The sequence below is a fragment of the Halichoeres trimaculatus genome, unplaced genomic scaffold (genome assembly GCF_033239565.1).
Source record: "Halichoeres trimaculatus isolate MK-OKI-2021-1 unplaced genomic scaffold, fHalTri1.1 fHalTri1_scaffold_1, whole genome shotgun sequence".
NCBI lineage: Eukaryota > Metazoa > Chordata > Actinopteri > Labriformes > Labridae > Halichoeres > Halichoeres trimaculatus.
In genome coordinates, this window is record NW_027437179.1 from 28,991,570 (window position 1) to 29,014,187 (window position 22,618).

At 43.3% G+C, this 22,618-nt stretch overlaps 1 protein-coding gene across 4 annotated transcripts in view; it reads left to right on the forward strand.

Annotated features, from left to right (window-relative positions):
* The window catches only part of pax7a (paired box 7a), a 48,845-nt gene that overhangs the window by 21,295 nt on the left and 4,932 nt on the right, over positions 1-22,618 (forward strand). For all 4 annotated transcript variants that reach the window (XM_074670680.1, XM_074670689.1, XM_074670665.1 and 1 more), the window contains 3 exons: positions 1,492-1,691; positions 11,030-11,195; positions 11,554-11,747. In XM_074670680.1, the coding sequence (XP_074526781.1) occupies positions 1,492-1,691; positions 11,030-11,195; positions 11,554-11,747 (560 nt within the window). The remainder of the gene's footprint in view (positions 1-1,491; positions 1,692-11,029; positions 11,196-11,553; positions 11,748-22,618) is intronic.

Sequence of the window (22,618 nt, forward strand, 5' to 3'; positions counted from 1 at the left end):
ATGCGGTGTATGTACATATCCAACTTTGTATGTTCAAGGGTGTTTCTGCAGCCGAGTGAATCTGCTGCTTCAAGAATCAATCTTTATTAAAAAGGATAAGACTGAAGAATTGATTTAATGAATGCGGCCTCATGTCCTGCAGCCACGTGTAATCCGCAGAGAATCATCGAGCACAAGCTCAGGGGGGACAAAAAAAATGTTCGTAGAAGACTGGTTAGAGTGGCCTGTAATGATAGTCTCCATATAATCCCATAATTCCTTGTTTAATTAAACTCTGGAGCTGGCCTTGAGACTCCGGCAGCTCTGTTGCTCTTTTGTTCTCACAGTTGTTATTTGGAGGCTAGCTTTGAGTATCCTTTTGTCCACTTGTGTTGAAAGATGCGACTGGAGTGGAGCTATAAACAGGGATCGAAGCCGTAAAACAAAGAATTAGACGCTCTAACTCATCCAGGCGAGACATTCAGGTGAGCGTCGTAGTCTTTTTTTTTTTTTTTTTTTTCCCATCAAGGCTGAATAGCAAAAAGGCCTCTGTCAGAAGCAGAAATCTCTTCATGCACCCTCTTCTTCTTCAATATCTCCCTTTATTTTCCCTCTTCCCACACTTTTCTGGACTGAGCATGATGCAATCCAACAAGGCCTGGAGCAACACTGGCACATCATGCCGCCTTGTCAATGTCTCAATGAGGCAAATTATGAGAATATGAATTTTATGACATGGAATGAAAAGGGCCATGTAGTTTGAATAGACGTGCAGAGGAGGTGAAAATGATGCAATTTTCTAAATTCAGTTATAATGGTAATGTGCACTGGTAATGCGTATTTGCTGTCAAAAATTTCCCTGTCGGCCCGGATTGTGCAGCTTTGTGCTGTATCTGTGTTCCTCGAGCGAAAATTCAGCTTAGTTGAATGCCTAAAAAGTAATGTAAAATATGTTCTAATTCATTTAATGACAGCAGATGGAAACACACGGGACTGAATGGTTTCGGTGTGATATTGTGTTCTATTTTGTACACTCTGGCTGTGCTGTGTACGAGCTGTGCGCCCTGGGCCAATGAGAGAGAAAAGCAGGGTGAGGAGCAGCAAGGTGGCCTGTGCAGATTAACCCCTCTACCCACCAGCACCCCTACTCCCCCTTAGCCCTCTGCCTCCACAGCCTCTGGGGCCCCTCACACAGGCAGGATTGTATATCAAGGCCTCTTCTATATTAAATAAATATCCACAGATTAAGATAATATTCTCCCAGTTGTGTATTATGAAAGGAGAGGCTGTCATTTGAATCCTCTATGTTGCCAGTCTCGCTCTCATTGAGCAACAAAAGAGCCTCAAAAAACGCAGATAATGCTGTTAGAGCTACTTCTCTTACACTCCCAGCCTGCGTTTTATGCGATTTTTTTCAGCAACAAACCACTCAGTTATTTCACACTACTTCTCTTCTTGTTTGGATTCCATGATCACACAGATGGCCCTCTTGTCTTTCCCCTCTCACCTCAGGTAACCGCACAGACGAAGGCTCTGATGTGGATTCGGAGCCTGACCTGCCCCTGAAGAGGAAGCAGAGACGCAGCCGCACCACCTTCACAGCCGAGCAGCTGGAGGAGCTGGAGAAGGCATTTGAGAGGACGCATTACCCCGACATCTACACCCGAGAAGAGCTGGCTCAGAGGACCAAACTCACAGAGGCCAGAGTGCAGGTTAGAGCCACCAGAAACGCATTAGGAGTAAAGCAGTAGCCATAGATGAAACAAGAGTTGAGCGAACAAATGTGATACTTAGCTTTTCAGACAGATTGAGTCGGATGTGTCTAGCATGATAAACATCATTTACACACATTTCTACTGCCGCAACGACACAAGCAGAAACTCAAACACCAGATCACACCGTCATCTGCACATCGGGACAAATAATACAAGATCTAAAAGATTTCATTTTCTATAGATATGGATTTGAACATTTGTTGTCTTTCAGTGTCTTTCATTGGTTTTTAACCTGTGTGGACCCATTTTTATCTTATTACAACATGGATTTCAAATACACCCATTTGGGATATTAACAGTGATCAAGAATCAAAAGCAGTCCAAAAGAAACAAGCACCTCTTGTGTGTGGAAGTGAGTCCGATGGCGAACACTTTCCTCTAATGTAAGGGTTTTTAAAATTTCAACATGAGTAACTTTGAGTTTGACCTCCACAAAATGATGATCTGTTTTTGTGTTTGGCATTAGATGCAACCCAAAAAGGAGCACTTAAATTTATTAATTTATTTGTCTTTTAACTAGACAACATGTTCAAAATTCTAGTTTAATATTTTAATCTGCAAGGTAGGAGCTGAAAAATTTTTGACACCTTTTTTTTTTCTTATTTGTACTTCTCCTCGCTAATACTTCAGACATGTTGCAGACACAAAATGTGAGATCTGTGCAGGAAATACTGCAATCCCCCTAAATGCATTGCAAAGCTATTGTTTTATTTTACATGCTGCCTCAGTTTTGATGAACAGCAATGATTTTCTCATGTGTCAGAAAGAGGTTGTCATTACTCGAACCATATTGTGCTGTCCATGTGGGGAAACGTGCTGCTAACCATCAACCTGAATGTCCAGGCTGCCTGACAGAGAAGCTCCCTCATGTTCACACCTTAGAGCGGAGGAACCTGTCCATCAGTGTGGGTGCTCTGGGTGTTGCATGTAAGATTGAAGGCAGATATGTACAGTAGAGTTATAGCAGCAGCTGTTCTTCCAAAGACGGAGAGAGGGAGAGAGGGAACGCATTCCTGATGGATTTCTCATTTCGGCCTTTGGCCAGGATCTCATCCCCATCACTTTCAAGCTCGCCGCTGCTTGTAAAACCCTCCACATATCACACAGGGCTCCTCATCCTCTCCAGGGACCCTCTGCCCCGACAACAACATTAATCAATCAGACGCTAGTAAAAAGGGGGAGAGAAGAGGTCTGGGGCACCCCTCTCCTCTTACCACAGTGGTTCACACTCCATCTGAACCCCTCCAAACCTCCTCGCCGCATGCTAACTGTTCATCACAGCACAAACAGAACTAATTCCACACATGTCTTTGTCCATCTTCAAACCCCCCAACATGCAGGGATGTCCCACATGTCTGCATGTTTAATGCCTCACTTGAGAGAGGAGAAATTTATCTCTGCACGTTAGTTTTTTAAGAGAAGTGAGAGAACAAGAGTAAATGCTGGAAGTTTAAAAAGCAAACCGGTTCCCATATATAATAAAAACTCAATTTGTTTAATTTTCAAAGCTAATAGGAAATGCTGCTCACAAATGCATCAGTCTGGTGCAGTTCAAAGTCATTATGGACGACAGTATTTCCTGGGGTTTGTGAACTAAATCTATTCTTTTATTAGTTCCTGTGTATTTATGGAGCCTGACAAAAATATCCAAACATGAAAGCAAGAGAAAAATGAGAAGCGGAGTGACTGCTGTGTCTTTGCAGTTAGATAATAGACTTAAATGATGTCATGTGAAAACCTGCGGAATTTGAGTCATGGCTATAATTTGTTAATGCTGTTTTCTTCTTAATCTAATTCTTAAAGGCTTTGAAAGTCTGCAAAGGTCAACTCAAACTTAATTTTCTTAGAAGGAAAAGAAGAAAGAAACTCTGGAAGCCAAAATAAATCATGCCAAAAGTTGTGCTGCACTTGATGAGCATGAATTGAGGAAGACATGGTCCTACGTACAGTTATGACTTACTTTAATAGAACTGATTTGATCGTAATGCAGCTCCAAAGAGGTCATTGTAACCCAACAGATTTTGAACAACTTCAGCCAATCATGGAAAGGAATAAGACAATAAAGATAAGCTGCATCTGTGAAAATTTAGATGATTTGTGCATATGGTTGTTGTTTGTAAATGTCCACCAGCTGGGCTCTCACAGAGGTGCCCAGAAGGCCGATCACAGGGTAGCAGAGAGGAGACCCTTTGGCCTGAGAGCAGAGCTTCTCCTTCACAGCTGCAGTGACGCATCTTCCAGATGTCGCTCACAGACTCACTGCTGTTTGGAGTCAAGAAAGAAACAGGCCTAGGGTATTCGTTCTCCTAAAGACTCATATTTTATCTTGAATATGTGTCTGCGGTCATGGTTCAGTGCTGTGCGTTAGTCATTAAACACGGTGATAATGTGGAGAGCACTGCAGAGGTAAGCTGGTGCAAACACGCGGCACCAAAGCTATGCCGTAAATTAAACTGTGAGTGTTTGGCTTAGCACTGACTCACAACCCAAACTCATAAACACAGCTAACTCCCCTGTGTCTGCCCTCGCCTGCCATTTTAAGACCCCCTCACCATCCATCTTTATCAGCAGAGAGAGCTACCAGCGCTCCTTCAACCAACACCACCAGCTCTGCGATGGTTTTATCACCCTGGCTGACAAATTGTGGGATATGATCCGTATCTCTCGGCAATTAGTTCCAGGCTGTCTCAGTGGGAGGGGATACTGCCAAGTCCACCTTCAGTTTGTACTGCCACTTTCCATCTGATAACCCCTCAGTTTAACAGAAGCAGGCAGCAGAGCCCGTCTACGAGCTGTTAGACAGAGAGAGTCTGCATGGACCAGGTGGAGGGAAGGAGAGAAGTGTCGGTGTGATGCTAGAATCAGGGAATGCCAAAAAAAAATTGTTATCTACAAAACTCTAATAATATCTGTCCATCTGAATGGAATAGACATTACTGTTTAGCATGTAGCTACTAATTTTAGCAAAGCTCTAACTAGCAACACATTGTTCTGTAGCAACTTATTGTGGCTAGCTTTCATCCAGTGAACAGTGCTACGCTGCCACCACTGCCTGAAACAGAAAAAAACTACATTTATCTCCTAATGATAGCTAACAACAGTGTGCTAGCAAAGCAGTTCAACTTTGAAAATTTGCGAGTTTTCTTCAGCGAACACAGATTCAAGGGGGAGCTAGCTTGGCTAGCACTAATGTTAGCTCTGTTGTTTGCCTGTGGTTTGGTAGGATGAGGGTTTCCTTTGCTTTTCATCGTATTTGAAGATACTGAAGGGACCCAAAACATTTTCTTCAAGTACTTTTTATTGTTAGGGTTTATTTTAAGGTGTGACTGTTTAACCACATAACCTCTGAGCCTGACACAGGGATAGTAATATACAGCTGTGAGATTTTACAGTTTCAGTTTGATTCATTTAAGATGTTAATATCAATAATCTGATTCTGCAGTCTGGACAAAAAGAGCTCTGCTGAGTGTTTCTCTGCACCTGTAGACCTCTGTAACAAAATCTCAGACCAAATCTCAGATGTTACCCACCTGCCTCGTCACAGCTTCCAACGCTACTCTCCAAAATGAAAACTGAGAGGCACTTCCTGCTCTGCAAACTGACAAGACATCTATTTCTATTTTATGAATGCAAGTTACTGCAGTTCCTGTAAGTCTCATAACACTTTAATTTAAAGTGTCCAAGTTCTTTTTATTTTTTTCACCCTACTTAAGTGCACACTGCAGTCTGAGGGGCTGCTGCTAATGTTTGCATCGCCTAGAGTTAGGGCTCTGTATTTAGATTAGAACTCCTTTGCTGTCCATCAAGTTTTGCTTGAGAGACAAGCCGACTTCAGAGGTCTTCTTCCTGCCCAAACCAGCTGGTCTGGTTGTTACAAGAAGTACCGACAGAATTACAAAGGTGCACATTAAAAGTCTTTTTTTATATATATATACATTCTTTAGCAAACACTAGTGATGTTTTGTATCACCAAAACTCAGGGTGGTATCAGCGATACTGAAACTGAATGTATAGATTAGACAGTAGTTCCAACCAACTGCCTATCATTTAGAATAATGCTCAGCAGTTTAATTACTTTGCACTGTCTCCTGTTGATTATTTACATAACCTCAAATGAATGAAGTATCAAAAGTATCCATATTAACATCTGGTATCGCTGTAGTATCGATATCAACATTATCAACTGGCACATCACTGGATGTGTCAAACAAATCTCTGAAATATTTTTTTCTTCAAGTACTTTTTGTTGAGGTACACCATTCTCAGATATGTCTGACTTTTTCGTTACATGTTCTCTGAGCCAAGTGACCTATGATTGATAGCAGTCATATGACATTTTACAAGGGTAGTAAGCTTTTATACTTCAAGTCTCAAACATATATTGGATCAGTCAATTCAGGTATCAGAAATGTTACCGTAAAGGTAAGGAAAAGTATCGAAAGTCTCACAGAAGGAGCTGCAGTCCGCTGTTAGACTGTGCTCGCAGAGCACTGAGGCAGATTAGTTTCTCTTCCATTCAGCCTGAAGTTTTTAAGAGACTTTCTCCCATGTCTCTGCTGAGGCTCATCATCACAGCACGCTGCCTCCGGCTCACTTTACCCAGTCTGTCACATAGATCCTCTTTCATTACCAATAAACATTCTGCATGTTGCTGTTATACTGACTGGAATCTAATAAGGTATAAGCATTGCTTTTTACGAAGCGTGCAAATCAATTTGGTAAAAGTTTCTCTCTTTATCTGAGGCTTGTGCGGGCCTGTTGATGCATGGAATGAGCACAGCTAAAGACCTTTAGAGATGTGTTTTTGTAGTGCTTTTTTTGCAGTGGCGCAGGCTGATTCGCACTCATTCTCCTGCTTTTAAGCAAGTTTTCAACCTTGCATGTGAAAATATAATCCTATAGGGGAGGTACTGAGAGGTAAAACACAGTTTCTTGATTATTATAATATCAGACGAGTACTGACGGCAAGAGACGAAATCACAATGGAGTCGAGTGGAAACAACCAAAACCCAACAGGCAACTGTACTCCCGCCAGTTTGGGTTTACGTCTCATAAAGGCACAAATAGGATTTGTGTAGATTGTAGGGGAGAAATTGTTGCAATGCATCAGTGTGAATGTTCTAACACTTTTCTTATTATTAGAATTTAAATGACTTTGGTACAGTGCTTCTGTACTCCTGATACTTATCAAGCTAATCCCACTCTCCTCTCAAATTCACACTCCTAGCTACTTTAATTAGCATAGTGCCAGTCTGGAAGGCAAGCAGGGAGGGAGGGGGTGGGGGGGAGAAGAGGAAGAAGAAGAAGAGGGGAAGAAGAGAAGGAGAGTTGGAGGGGAGGAGGGGGGTTGCGTGGTATGAGACAGAAGAGGATTTGTATGTTGAGGCTGGTTGCATCACCCCTCTGTGTGTTTCTTGTGGATATGAAGTCAGCAGCAGCAGCAGCAGCACATTTTGTTTTGTCATTATCTCGCCTCTTGGTATTCATCTACCGAATGTTGCAAATTGGCTCCTGAAAGGCGTCACATATTCACTGCTCGTTCGTCTTTGACAAAATAATTCATGGAGGATTGTCTGAACGGGGGGAATTCGGAAATGTGAGCGATCCTATTTAAGAGAAACAACAGAGGGACGGTTTCTTACTGCAGAGAAGTGACATGTTTGTGGGTTATTGCCGATCAGAGATAAGGAAATGCAAAAATGCAGCTTGATTGAATCTGTTGGCTCAAAGTGGAGCAAGACTGAAGGCGGTGTCTTGAACTCATGGTTGAAAGAGTTTCTCTTTGCAGGTTTGTTGTCCTGTTTACATTTTTCTTCATCAAGTTTCACTCTCCAACAACTTTCAACCTCCTTTAACTCCCTCCAGAAGACTTCCCTGCCTTCTGTAAGACGAGTCTCAGCTCTTCTATCCTCCCCGCCTCCCCAAACTTTCTCCTCAGAGATGCACAGCCAACACACCAAAGAACACTGGATCCCAACGAAACCTTTTAGTCACATGAATCCGTGAGCCACTCGTATGCTGCAGCCCACTTGCAGGTAGATAGAGGAGACATGGAGGAGCTGCTGCAGCTCTCTGTTCTGCAGAGAATTAAACTGGATTGAGGGAGAGCAGAGGAGAAGCTGCTGGTCCAAGGTGACTTTGTGATCAGGTTCCAGAGCACAGCCTCAAATCCTCAGCTCCGGGCTGTGTGCGAGTCAGTGTCACTGTGGGAGTGTGTATGTCCAAGAGAGTGTTTGTAATGTATGTGTGTGTGTCGGAGAACACATTTATCAGTCTGTGCTCAAAGACTCCTCAGATTGTTGGGGGAAGCCTCTCAGTCAGTCGGTCAGTCCGTGCATGTTTCTGCAGAGAGGTACACCATGCACACAGCTTATTGTAGAGTAACTCAATAGAGCTGCAACTTTAGTCTATCAGAGAGTCTGGTCCATGCTTGAAATTCCACTGAATTAGGGAGATGGCCTTCAATGACTTGTTTTAATGTGAGGTTTCCTGGAAGAAAGAAATGTTTTTATTTGAACACACATCAGTCAAATAAACTTTAAGAGACAAGAAAGCAGATTGTATGGGCTAAAAGGTGCGAAAAAACCCCCAAAACAAAACTAAACTAAACTAAACTAAACTAAACTAAACTAAACTAAACTAAACTAAACTAAACTAAACTAAATTAAACTAAACTAAACTAAACTAAACTAAACTAAACTAAACTAAACCAAACTAAATCAAACTAAACTAAACTAAACTAAAAAAGCACTCAGAGAGCACAGACCTACACCAAGCATATTGTGATTCTCACACAACACTTAAGTCCTACTTTAATGTTATACTCCCTTTCAGCAGACTGCTACGATTTGGTGTTAGTTGGAAGTTTGTATGATAATTTGTTACCTGACAGTGTTGAAAATTATGATGACCCAGTGCATATTTCATATTCGGGATCTTAGTTTCCAGAATATTGGCAGAATCTGGATCAGACTTTTACATCTGTTAGAAATTATCGTGACCTTGTCTTGTATTGTTTTGCAAAGCAATCTGACCATTTAGGAGTTATACAAATGTGGTGAAAACAGCCCTATCTCATAATAATAAAGAATCCTGTAAAAAAATCCTGGATCCAAACGGTGATCCGGATCACCTCCAACATGTAATCACTTTTTCCTTATCCCATTTTGAAAATTTCCTGAAAATTTCATCCAGATCCATCCATTAGTTTTTGAGTTATGTTGTTCACAGACAAACTCTCCCTAAAACATAACCTCCTTGGAGGAGGCAAAAACACATTTATTTGTAAGAATATTGATAAATTGGTAAGGATGAAAATAAAATTGAAACCTGATTTGGTTTGTGATATCTTGAAATTAGCAGCTTTTCTGGGCTTGTTGCGTGAATTTGAATTATATAAGGTCTAAAAAAATACATTTACCCATTGATGACAGTTGCTTTATTTGGGGCTGTTGCAGTGAAGTTTAACTCAGTTTACAGATCTTTTTATGTTTCCATAAAGATGTGAACATAGAACAAACTTTGTTGAAAGTATAGTCTGTTTGCTGCTGATGAAGTGTAGTGGATTTTCATTTTACTTCCATTTTAGTGTGATGAAAAAAAGATTTTGAAAAGTTAGTTTCAGACTTTTTGCAGGATCAGCTGCAAAGAAAGGAGTCCAAGTGAAGAAAGGAGGTTTGCTAGAAGAGGATGTGAATAAAAACAATGCTTAAAAGGGAAAGAAAGAACCAGACTCTGGTGTTTAAGTGTCCAGTGTCTGCTGTGATGAAACACCTCCCTCTCAGTGTGGATGACAAACAGAGGGAAGGAAGTCAAAGTGAACATAAAAGAGGGAGCAGGGTGAGTGGATGAGGTCGAAGGTGAAGTAGCACTGCGGGGCGGGGTGGCGGGGAGTGTGTGGAAGAAAAGGGTGTGTGTGCCCCCATGTGCCCCCCTCCCCTGGTTCAGGCAGCTGTTTGTCTGGCCCAGTTGGAGCTTAGTTCAGACCTCGGAGCACGCTCCACTACATCCCAATAGCTGAAATTTCACTGGAGCCACTCTCTACATTTGTTTTGGAATCACTGATTGAGGGATTCAAACAGGGTCCTTAGAGGCGGTCGTGCTTCAGATAAAGATTTGCTGTTGGTTTTCCCAGCTCAAGTCAGTCATCGCCTGTTGCTTCCCATTAAAATCCAAGACTAAACTCAGCTTTATGCAAAAAAAAAAAGAGGAGAGAAAAAAGAATCACCTGGTCTTTACACAGAAAGTTCCTCCATTTGAAAAGAAGCACCTTCAAATTAAGATCTCCTGGTTCTTTAGATCTCTCTGAGGTCTATACGAGTTTATGTGTATGTTTGTGTGTACAAAAAGAGGCAGAACCCAAAGAGCAGTGAGTATGTCGCTGTGTAAGTCCCCTTGAAAGTGTCCTCTCTTTAAGACCTGTTTAAAAGGGACGCCCCCTCTTTGTGCGCACTGTTCTCCGTGGCGTATGGAGGGGCTTTTGTCCCCCTCTTTCATGTGCTCTCACAATGGCCTGGGCCGTTTGAAACACAACAGTAGATGAACTGCGCTGACAGTGTATTAAACTCTGATGAATTGCCTGTGCGAGGCATAGATCAATGTCCTTCAACCCCTCAGCACACAGTGAAGCCGGGCCTTGTCTTTGGGTTAAATGGAACAGGTTGCTGGCTCCTTTCAAAAGAGGCTCTGATTATATTCATGTTTTGTTGAAGCAGAAGCCTTTTTAAAATGTGTAAATCTTTGCGCTTGAAAAGACTGATTTTTTTTTCCTCCTCCTTTTCATTCAGGGAATTTGCTGCTGCTCATTTTGTGAGCATTTTTCAGCCAAAAGAGAAGCTAAAATACTTCTCTTTCTTGCTCTTAAAAATGACTTTTAAAGCTTTACAAAGAGCACACTGCTAGTTCACCGGCTCAAATCTCTGTGCACTTTCTAAAGCATCTTAGAGCTTTAAAAAATTACCCGAGATGTGTGATGTGGAGGCTAGTGGCCCGCGTCTGACCTTTAAGTGACTTCTTCCCTCTGAAGGGGGCTTAGGGCAGCCTGTTTACACAGTTTCAGACCCTTAAGAACAACAGGGACGGACCACTGAGCCTCTATGGCAGCTCCCACGGGGACCTCAGACCCTCAAACACCACCAGTAACACCACTCATGCTAACTGGGACATCAATCACAGGCGGGAAGAGGTAGCAGCACAAACAAGTAAAGTCTGAGCGACTGGAAGAAGAGAGTAAAACCAGAGTTTAACAGATCATCTACACTGCTTCTCTTTTTCAGGTCTGGTTCAGCAACAGGCGAGCTCGGTGGCGCAAACAAGCTGGAGCCAATCAGCTTGCAGCTTTCAACCACCTGCTTCCTGGTGGCTTCCCCCCCACAGGGATGCCCACTTTACCCACATACCAGCTACCAGACTCAAGCTACCCCAGCACCACGTTATCGCAGGGTAAAGACTCCTAAATATACTTCACTTTAATCTAATTCAGAAACAGATTTCATTACTTCAGTTTTATGTTCTTTTTTATTGATATATATGAAGCATGTGCATCATATAAAAAGCAAAGAGCATTATGTGTACAATCATATCTTTGTTATAGAGGAACAGAAACATGCAGCCACTCATTTTCTTGTTTAACTTTCGCTCTTTGCAGCTCCTTTAGTGTTTAAAAAGATTTTTTCCAAGAACACTTAATGCATGGCTTATGACCTATAGGAGGATTAACTTTAAAGATGCTTTTTAAGTTTTCTTGGAAAGTATTTTTTATGAATTGTGTCCTCTGCCTGTGCTCTGTCTGTGATGTCAGAGGGCAGCACATTGCATAGACCCCAGCCCCTGCCTCCATCCTCCATGCACCAGGGAGGTCTGGGCGCCGACAGCAGCTCCGCTTACGGCCTCTCATCCAACCGACACAGCTTCTCCAGCTACTCCGACACCTTCATGAGCCCCTCGGCCTCCAGCAACCACATGAACCCTGTCGGCAACGGGCTCTCCCCACAGGTCAGACTAACACATTTCACCTTCCTGCGCCCAAAAGAGTATAACATAAACAACATTCCCGTATGAAGGTGGTGCTCGCACTCCTCAGTCTCCCCCTCCTCTTCCTCCTCTCACATGTAATTGTAATTGACTGGAAATTAAAATCCAGAAACAGCATGTTCAGCAAACTAACCGGCAGTGTGGGCTTTTATGTTCGCCTTCCAAAGCCCCTGGATTTATTTTAGCTACTCCAAATTGCTACATTTGTAAAACAATTGGATTAACATCAACAAATTAAAATTCATCTTGATAGTACCCCAAGTACTCGAGCTGCTCCAAACAGACGTTTTCCCCGACTTTCCTGGGACATCTAAATCCTGCAGAACACATGCAGATGAAATAATTAGCCAAAGCTTATAAATGTAGACCCATAATCTTCTTCACGTAATTGTCTGCAGCTGGAAGACTGCAGTGCTATGTATGATTTTTTTTTTCTCTCTTCATCGCTTTACTGTATGATATCCAGGCAGTTCACACAGCGGTGGTGTGATTTCTACATGTCTGCTTTATGCTGCTGTCCTGTCATGATAAAGAACAACATTACTCCAGTTTCTTAGAGGTTTCCAGGCCTCCAGAATGTCAGCGTGAATCTAAAACATCTCCTCTGCTCTTCTTTATGTCTGATACAGTATGTGTGGGATTTTTAGCCTCCTCTTTGTTCAGAAGCTGCAGGATTTTGCATGTTGGACACCTCCATTAATGAGCGTTTAACCGCGGCTCTGTGCTAAGGGTTGAGCCTTAAGTAGCACAGAATGAAAAATGATTTGTATTGATGCAAATCGTGTGTACGGACCGAATTATACACAATTACCCATCAATACTGGCCAGTCTTGCCCACCCTCACCAACAAGATGTGGTTAACAGGCAGAAAATAAGATTGAAATGGTGTGTAAAGAGTTGAAAATGAATTTCAATGCTGCATTTGTCCACAATTACCCCGTCGTTCACACGTGTTTTATTGGGAGTTTTTTTTTTCTTCTTCTCCTTCAAATATTTCTCAAAGCAGATTGGAAACATTCTTGGTATTACCCTCTTTCTTTGGAGAAGAAAGAATTAAGGATTTTGTGACAAAAAAGAGATTTTCTCTCCTGCTGCAGCGACGGAGGATAACATGGAGGCTCACAGCGTGTTTGATTGTTAATCGTGGCACAGGGGCTTTAACTGCTAATGCTCTCACTGCAAACCTGCAGAAAAACACCAGGAACATGGAGACGCTTTTTTTTTTTTTCATTAATGGCTCTCTCTAATACTGGCATGGGGTGCTCTGTCGCTTTCTCTCCCTCTCTGCTCTGGCATTCAAGAATGTGTTGGGATATTAAACATTTCCTGTCATAGTGAGGATTAGGACAGAGCCTTTGGGCAACTGTACAGCATAGATTTTCCCTTTTCAATTACTCCATCAAGTGGCTTTGATTAAAGTGTTCTTTAAAATAACTCACCTGAATTATTATTTTGCTTTAACTTCAGCCCTGTACCCAGAACTTTAAATGTGTCTTTTTTTCTGAGGACTGTATGCATGTGGTGAGGCTGTTTAGACGCGTCACACCATGTTTGCACAGCACAGAATTGAAATGTATTGAATGCATGCAGAATGCTGTGTGGCATTCCTATCAGTCTCTCAGCATGGAGATGAATGTTCCCACTGACAGCAGAATCAGAGTTCACTCTGTGGTGCAGCCTCCCGCTGGGCCGGGCAGCCTCCATCTCTGCCTCCCTCCCTCCCTCGCCGTCTCTTTCTGCAGGAGAACACGCTGTAAACACCAAGTTAACCCTCTTCATCAGTCTTTTTTTTGTCTTTGCGTTAAACCAAATTCTAACTGAAAAGAAAATCAGCCTCATCTCTGAAAATGATCAGCAGTGTATTTTTCCCACTCTTGGTTTCCCCCCTCCCTCTTCTGGAAAAAGCACCACAAAGAAGCTTTCTATCAGGATGGAAATGAGAATTTGATATTGTAAGTGAGACACAGCATCTGTTTGCAGCAGATATGCTTGTGCATTGGTATGTGCAAGCCATTCCTCCAAGTGTCTGGCATTGATGGCCTAGCTGTCGCTGTAAAGATTGACAAAAAAAAAATTCTCTGATTCCCGGTAAATGGGCTGCGGTGGCGAGGTGCCAAGTCTGTAATGGAATCCTGCAGCGTTCAGCGATCCCAACAGGAGCTCGCGTCCATCCCAATCCCATAACCTATCCCGACAGCACACATTTTCCCATTACAGGCCAGGCTGGAAAAGCCATCCGCACTCAAACTGGTGGCTGTCAGTGAGGGAGAGATGCAGTGTGTGGGTGCTGGGTGAGGGAGGTGAGTGTGTGTTAGGGGCGGTGAGAGTGACGCTGTGCATGGCTGGGCAAAAGGTATGAAACCAGAAGTGTGTTTTGTTGTTGGTCTTGTTTCATTTAGAGGCACAGCAGGTGTTGGAATGAGGGAAAAGCAAGGGCACTGAAACAGGAATGCCAGGATTTCTTACCTGAAGATTTCAGCTTAGGTCTGTTTTTTATCGTGATCTTTTGAAATCAGCCTTTTGGACCTCTTTAACAGCCTTCATGATGTCTTCAGCTTTCATTTTGCAGACTCTCATTAGAAAAAAACAGCTGTATTGACTTTTGACAGTGATCTCTTGGAATCTTTTTCATATTTTCACTGTAAACAAAACTCTTAATAGGCTTTAAGACACTCTCCAAATGATTTTCTGAAGCTGTGCATTTGCAGGGAGACATTTGGGCTGAATTCCTCATTATTGCATGACAGGGACACCTGCTGGGAGAAGAAAGAAAACAACTGCACTGATGGGGAGAGGAAAAAAGAAGCCATGCAAGAGGAGCTCAGCTGCAGAGTTTAGGTTTCACTCCACAGAGAAATTTCTAGAAATAATGACATCAGGGGTTAGGGAGGAGAGACGGAGTTCTCTTGCAGGGCAAAAGTAGGAAATGCTCTGCTGTGATGTGAAGATCTGATAGTGCAGATAGAGATTTATTGCTGTTTAAATGAAGAAGCTCAACAAAGTTTATAAGGAACTTTTTTCTGTTTTGCAGTTTTATAAAAGTGTGTGTTTTGGAATGACAAGGATGTGTATGAGTGTGTGTCTGAGGAGGGCCTTTGGGCTGTGTGAGTGGGCCGGGCCTCCACACATACACACACATATATACACACACACATACACGGGATCAGAGGCAGAGCGGCTCTCACCCCTGCCTCCCTTTGATCTGTGTCCCCAGGCCTGCCTGCCCGCGCGGCGCTGCACCGCACCACGCACGCTGACACCACGCTCACCAGCGACTCCCCACAACTGTCTGACAGAGATAAGCCAAGGGGAGACTCCAAACTGTGCTGCTGCTCTTCCATTAGCTCGCGCAGACGCTTCTTTTAAAAACAGGATGAATTATTTTTAAGAAGCAAGCTCTGCCGTTGCCAAAAAAAAAAAAAAAATGTAGAGGGGAAAATGTACGGAACAATCTGGAGCTCTGGCTTCATTCCGCCTCCCTCCCTGACTTCTAACAAGACATCCTGCACCTGAATACCAATGAGAGGGGGAGATTCGTGTAGTCCCCCACATTATTAAAACTTGGGCATTAAGCCTCTCACCGGGCACTGTGTCAGCTGGCAGGCTCCACTGACAACAAATCAAAGGGGATGAGCACATAGCCTGCATTCACAGCACCGCCACTCGCAGAGCAAGAGGGGGAATACATACTGGTTAATTAGAACTCCCATTAAAACAAATACTGTTTCAATTTGGCAAGTATAAAAAAAGATGTAAGAGGCTTTCAGAAAAAAGAGACCTGCTGTCGGCAGCTGCCAAGAAAATCCAGGGACTGTAAATCATATCCACTGGCTATACTGTTTCTGCACAGATTATTAGTGTTTGCTGTTGTTTTTGCAACACTTTTGAACTCTGAGGAAAGAGTCTGCAGCTGTGACACCAGAAATATACCTCTACAAATAGAGTTGTTCTGATGCTCGAACCAGTTCGGAAAGGGCATGAAATGTAGTATTGGTACCAGTAGGTTAAAACCAGTTCAGTGATCTGGATCTGCGAGATACTAGCCATGCAAAACTGGTAAATTTCTGTGAGGAACAACAAGAGTGTGGCGCTAACAAAGTTAGCCAAAGCTAGCAGTGTTACAGTCAATGCCATATGTCTTCCTTAATGACAGGTATCTCAACCAGTATCCTTAAATAAATAAATGTGTTACCCTCACAGTGTTGCATTATTCCTCTAAAAATGGTGCTTGGTTTGCTTGTGCAGATTTTCAACATGCAACGTAACATAAGCCATGTAAGCCAAAAAATATTTTACCTCTTATTAACTTTAAGGTTGATGAAGAACCAAACTCATGGAGCACATAGTCCTCTCTGCAGCTTCAATTTTGGCTCTTTGCTAGCAGCTAAGACAGTGCTGCAGCTTACATCCGCCTGTATACCTGAGCCATTTGTTGCTCCCTCCTTCCCTTTTTTTTTTTTTTTTTTGTCATCTTCTCCCGAGCCCCCCCACTGAAGCCATTTTTCTTTTTCATTCCAAAATATTTTTGGTCGCCGCTTTATGCATTCATAATCTATTTTTCACCTACCAACCTTGCTTCCCTCCATTTGGCTTTTTGTCATCCCATGATGCCTTGCCAATCGCGCTTTTCTCTCTCCCTCCCTCTCTCCCCACCTTCCTCCAGTGCTCCAACTCTCTCCCCTGGAGAGGCAGCTCTTCTTCCCTACGCCCAGATGAAAGGCTATGGCGGACAATAAAAATGCTATTTAAATGCAAGGGTGTTTGTGTGCGGGTGAGAGATATTTCCTGCTGAAAGTGAGCTGCTGCATCCTGATAAATAGTAAATATAAGGGAATGTGATTTACATTTATCTTGCAGAGGCAGCCAATATGAATTTCAGTAAATCCTAGAAGATGGGGATTTAAGGAGGGAAAATGACTGCGACTGATTCTCATGCTGTGTGTCCCACGCAGTTGAAATGCCTATAAGGTGGAGAGTGGAGGTGCCTTTATTAAAGTATAGGCGCAGACATCGATCCTATCTAAAATAAGCCATTACACACACATACATACAGTGTGTCACATGCTCATCTGTGGAGATCCCCGCCTCAAACACTCAATTTGAAGGTGACTTGTATTAAAATAACAATACTTGTAAAAGTCGTCCTAAAAGTGTGTGAGTGAAGAGTGGGTCAGGAAAATGTTGGGTGACCCTTCTTCTACTTCTTCTGGGGTCAAAGGTCAGAGTGCACAGGGTTATTGGACAGCCAGAGGGAAAGAAGAAGAAGGAATAGAAGAAGAAGAGGGAGGAGGAGGACTGGTTCACTGTGAACCTGTCCTACTAGCTGGAGGTCTGGGGATGTTGTCGAGCTGCATGTGGTTCCTCTTAGTTCCAGATGCCACTCTGACAGGTGCATCGCTGTGATTAATACTCTCTCTGACTCTTTCTCTCACCCTTGTTCTCTGGCTCTGTCCCTCTTTTTCCTTCTGTCTCTCTGTGCATGTCCCATTAGATTTCTGCTCCTGTTATTTTTCACTCCTGCTGGTGACCCCTTCTCAAAGTTGGTCTAACACTCAGTTTTTTTTAGCCGTCTTTAAAAAAAATAGTGTGTTTTTCCAGCATGCTTCACTGCACATCTCTCTTCCTCCTCACAATCAGATGAGAGTCTGACTCTCTGGTCCTCAGCTGGCCGTCTCCTGCATCAGCTCTTCCCCTCTCAGTCTCCAGCTGAGAGCTATTTCACTATTTATTTACATGTAATTATGGCTATGAGGTGCAGATATTAACACTGTCAAGAACAATTTGACCTGACATTTTTCACTAGACCTGGCCCCTGCTGTTTTTAGCAAACATCCCCCACTCTCCCCCTCCTCTTCCTTTTCTTCATCTTCTTCCTCCCTCTTTTTCTTCTCCTTCCCTCCTTCGATCCGCCTCGCTTTCCTCCTGGAGTCTGTCTCCCTTAGCACACACACATTCATACACACACAATCACACACACACACACATAGGCCCTGCCTTGCTGAAACCACTCTCCTGGAATCAGAAAATCTGCCGTTTAATTTAGAAGAGGCGTTGGTGCAAGGTGCGGAGAGCTGGAGTCTGTGTGTGCGTGTGTTTTTGTGTGTGTGTGTGTGTGAGCGCGCCCGCCTGGGCCTTGAAGGGGCCTCTCTTGTTCCCAGTGGCTGAATCCATCCCATAGTTACTCAAGCATATCACTAGCAGAGAATAGAGGATTGCTCCCCACACGTTCTCCAATTGCAGTCCAATAGACGGCATATTAACCTCTGGTTAGTGCAGGGCCGAGTTTATAGCTTTTACTGAGGGACATTTAGGAGTGGGGGGTGTGGGAGGGGGCTCTTTTGCTTGAGCAGCTGTGCTTTCTTCAACACTTAGGGCTGCCATAAGTCAAGGCGATTTAAAGGGTTTTGTTTAATGAGAATTTCCAGAAACAGTGAATAAAAACCTCAAATAAATCTGATTTTTTTGTGACTTTCCAATTGTTTTAGCCCAGGAGTATTGAGCCCAGTGAGAGGAGACACAGGCGCAGGGTGGCTAACATGTTGTGAGGAGTGACAGCTTGTTCCAGTGCCCGCTAATCGTCCTCATCTGTGCCTGGCTTGTCAATGCCCAGATTCTGTCAGTGCCAATCAGCCCATTAATTGAACACAATTAGCACCCCCACCCAAACCCCCATATCCACCACATTCTTCAAAGACCTATTTCTCTCCACTCCTCCTCCTTTTCCCCCCTACCTCTCATTCTGCCTCTGTCTCTTCATCCCGTGGCGCTCTGTGGAGGACACTTTTCACTTTTTATTAATGTGCCGCGGCCAATTAACGCAGTGGCATGCAGGCCAGAGCCCGTCATCTGCTGCCTGCCACCATCCCTGGCCGTCTGCTGCTTCTGCTGCTGCTGCTACGGCCCCCACGCCACCCCGCGCACAACCTCCACCCGTGACCAAAACGCTTTAATTCAATTTATGCAATCACTGTTATTTTTAAATAGTCATTTTGTCTGCTCAGATGAGGGGCCTTACTGCCCGCTGGGCCGGCGCTCTCATGTGAGGGTGGGGGGAAGGGAGGAACATGGGGGTAGCAGGAGTCGACTGACTCAAGGTGTGGGTGGGGGGTCCCTGATATTTTCATTTGTTATTTACTTATTTTATGCTTGTTTAGTTTCAGGTTTTTGGGTAATTTGATGCAGATTTTAAATGTGCTTTAAAGGGGAAGATAATTAAGGTCAAATCTAACTGAGTTAGAAGAGAAAATATCTGCATTTATATTTCTTTTCTTCACACGGAAAGTCTTTATTCAATATTTCAGCAGATTTCAATGTCAGCCACTTTCCAGACACTGTTCCTGCTTGACTCCAGGATCACCAATCTAAACACTATTCTCTTCCTGTAATCACACCCTCAGGACTGGCCTTCAAATATTGATCTGTATTCAGTGTCATCACTGTGGATCACTAATCACTGTCTGCTGCAGCCAGTATCAGCCCGCCTCATCTGCTAAGGTGCAAGATGCTATTCTGCAGCACTCAGATAACTTACAGACATTTGGAGTGCTCATTTTTCCCCGTCTGCCCCGCTGACCTCTGCCTAACTTAAAGGTACATCTCGGGGGCATTTTGATTCGGGCAGAACAGGGAGCTATCGGTGACAGAGGAACTAATCCAGTCCTGCGCAGATTAAGAGTATTTGTGGAGCGGGGTGTGTTGGCGCTGGCGCCGGGGATGGAACAGAAGGGGCTCCTATCAGCTCTCCAGGCAGGCTCGCCCTCAGGCCAGCGCAGTCCTACAGGAGTCTTTGTACTTCCCAAAGCCGCCACTTTCCCTTCGCTCACTGTGGATCACTTTCTCCTCTGCCCCCTCACCCTCACAGTATAGGCGATCATATTTACACCGCTTTATTTCCTCTCCTTGCATGTCTGGCTTACTGTTGTTTCAGTCACATGCAGTTGTGGTTTTCCTGCTGATAATTGTCAGGTGTTAAAACAGCAACCAACTGATGCAATCATTTACAGACCTGAGGCATGCTGGGTCCATACTGCATCCTAAAACACAACGTGAATACTTCAGATTAAACCATGAAACAACATTTATTAATAAAGCAAGAGCCTTCAAGTCATAGCTAGTCAATTACTTTCCAGACTTCATGAGTCAAATATTAAAGCAAAATTATCCTCAAGAATTTAAACTACTCAATCTAGATGTGCAGACGCCAAAAATTTCTATTGACTGGAGGGTAAAAGTGGAACAAAATCAAAAGATTTTTCCAAAATGCATTGAAATCAGACGCTTAGGACACGACAGGCAACTATACAAAGATCTTAAAGTCACACATTTCAGAATCATATTTGTTTTTAAATTTAAAGTGCACTAAAGCTACAAGTTTTCATGGAAATCTAAGCTAAATCTATAAGACTTTGTCATGCTTTACTGAGCAGTATAAAAAGTCCCCAGTGTCTCTAAAAATAAGAAGCATTTTATAGCACATCTGCCCTTTATTCCGCCCTTTTCTGTTTCTGTTTTCTTCCCTTCCTGTCTCTCTCCTCTCTGTCTCTCACACACATTGTTTTATTCTGGAAAAGAAACCCAACAAAGAACATCTCGTCAAACATTCCCGCAGACAAAAAAAAAATGTAATTTGACTGTTGAAGAAATTAGGGAGGTATGAAAGGCCCTCTTTTTGTGTCTCAAGTACGCTATTTATTTATCTGAAAGGATGCACATTGTATCAATTTGCACTTCCCCATTCACTTCGCCACAGGCTAGAGGGCTCAGAAGTTGAGAGAATTAATTACTTTTTTATTATTATTTATAAAGTAATCTATCTGTGGAGGGAGAGAGAAGGAGAGAGGGAGCAGAAAAAGGAGAAGGAGAGGGTGAGGGGGGAGGAGGAAGGAGGAGGGGGAACGCCCTGGAGCATTGTCCTTTAAACTAGGTCCTGGCTCACATTATCTCCCAAACCAGCACTCACACAACGTCGAACAACAAACGAACTCCAGGCTGCTAAGGACGCTGTGTGCAAGGAGAGAGATGGAGGGAGGGAGGAGGGGGAAGGAAGGGAAGGAGTGAAGTCTTCTCTGCAAACGAGGAAGGAGTGTGTTAGGAAAACTAATGTGGCTGTAAAGAGTGTTTTTCTCTCTGCTTTTAGTTTCTCAACTCACTGGAAGTCCATGAGTTGTGTTCAAAGCACCTTCATGGCCTTTAGACTTTAGAAGGATCTTAATGTGTTCCAGCCTAACTCCTGATCAAGCCATGCAAATGTTAACAAAACAGTGTGAACAAAACCTGAAATATATCTTTTCATTCCTCTCGAAGAGCAAAGTCAATGAAAACCTTTGCATTCACACACGTAAGACTTTAGATGCATCAGATTCTTGCACATAAATGCACAAAAGCTTTTTCAAGAAGTTTACTCTTCATCTGAAGCCAGAAGATGTTCCACAGTCATCAAAGTCAAAATGATGTGACATAAACCCTCAAAATGTGAAAGTGTGAAAAACATTTTGCTCGGATGCTTCAAAACCCCAAAACAGCCAAACACGACACTAGAAAAGTAAAGTTTATATCGTCTTGTACCTCCATGGGGTTGAGATGACAATAATGAAGCAGCATTGATTGTTTTTCTTTCACAAACAGCCAAAAGAAGCCGACCACTCCAGCCAAACTCAAACCATGCTGTCTTTAAAAATGACGTCTAAAGCTGAGCAATGTCCTCACATAACAACGCTCGCTCGGCTCTAATTATGGCCGACCCATTCTTCTTCCTTAAAATAGTAAAGCTGCTCCAATGTCAACGATAAGCAGTCATTTTCTTTTGAAGAACTTTTATGAGCATGAATAATACTCGGCCTGATTGTTGGCTATTCTTCTCCATAAGGAAGCGATGTAATCAAGCTTCAATTAACCAATGACTAAATTGGACTCATGCCCTCCAGCTGTCTCTCAGGACACTTAACAAGCCCTTCCTCCTTCTTTCTTCTTCTTCTTCTTCTCTTCACTTTCAGCCATCACACACCATCTCCTCTCATCCTCCTCCTCTTGGCTCCATATGTGAGGGAGCATCGCATGTGTCCAGCATGCAGAGGGCCATGAATCTCCCCTCTTATGGATACATGTCACATGCTCTGTCCGCAGATGTGGAAGGACGGGGCAGGCTGGGGGTTTCCATACTGATAGAATTAACATGTGGAAATGACTAAGCAGCAGTTGTGTTTCTGATATGCTGCTGGTGCTTTATATTTCCTGGGAGGCCGCCTTTCTTAAGATATGATTAATTCACAGAAAACTGTTAGTTTTCTCTCCGTGGGGTATTCCAGGCTTAGTGCATCATTTGTGGACTGTTTGTCTGCCTCTGTGTTTGTGTGTGAGTGTGTGTGTGCATGTGAACATACGTGTGCATGTGTATCACCCCTGTGTAACCACCTCCATGATGGGCTAATTGGTTTAGCAGCCGAGGGGCCAAAGGCCAGTGCAGCATAGCAAAACTCAACATGAACCTGATGTTGAAGGGAAGCTGGCCCGGCTATAGGAGGGGAGCATGTGTGGGACAATTCCCTTTTTTAACCACCCCCTCCCACACACACTCAGACACACACACACTCCACTTTCCTTTTTCACTTAAAGAAACTCGAAGCATAAGAAAACAACATTTTTCACAGTGTTCTGGGCCACTGCGCTTCAGACTGGAGCTGCACTACAGGTAATCTCTTCCATTTTAACATATTTTGAGACCTTCTTCTGACGAGTGTCACATGCTATTACATTAATCTAGAATATTGAATTGGAAGCTTTTATGCACTATGAATAATATACACACTGTGATATTCAGGCCAGCCTCAACCTGC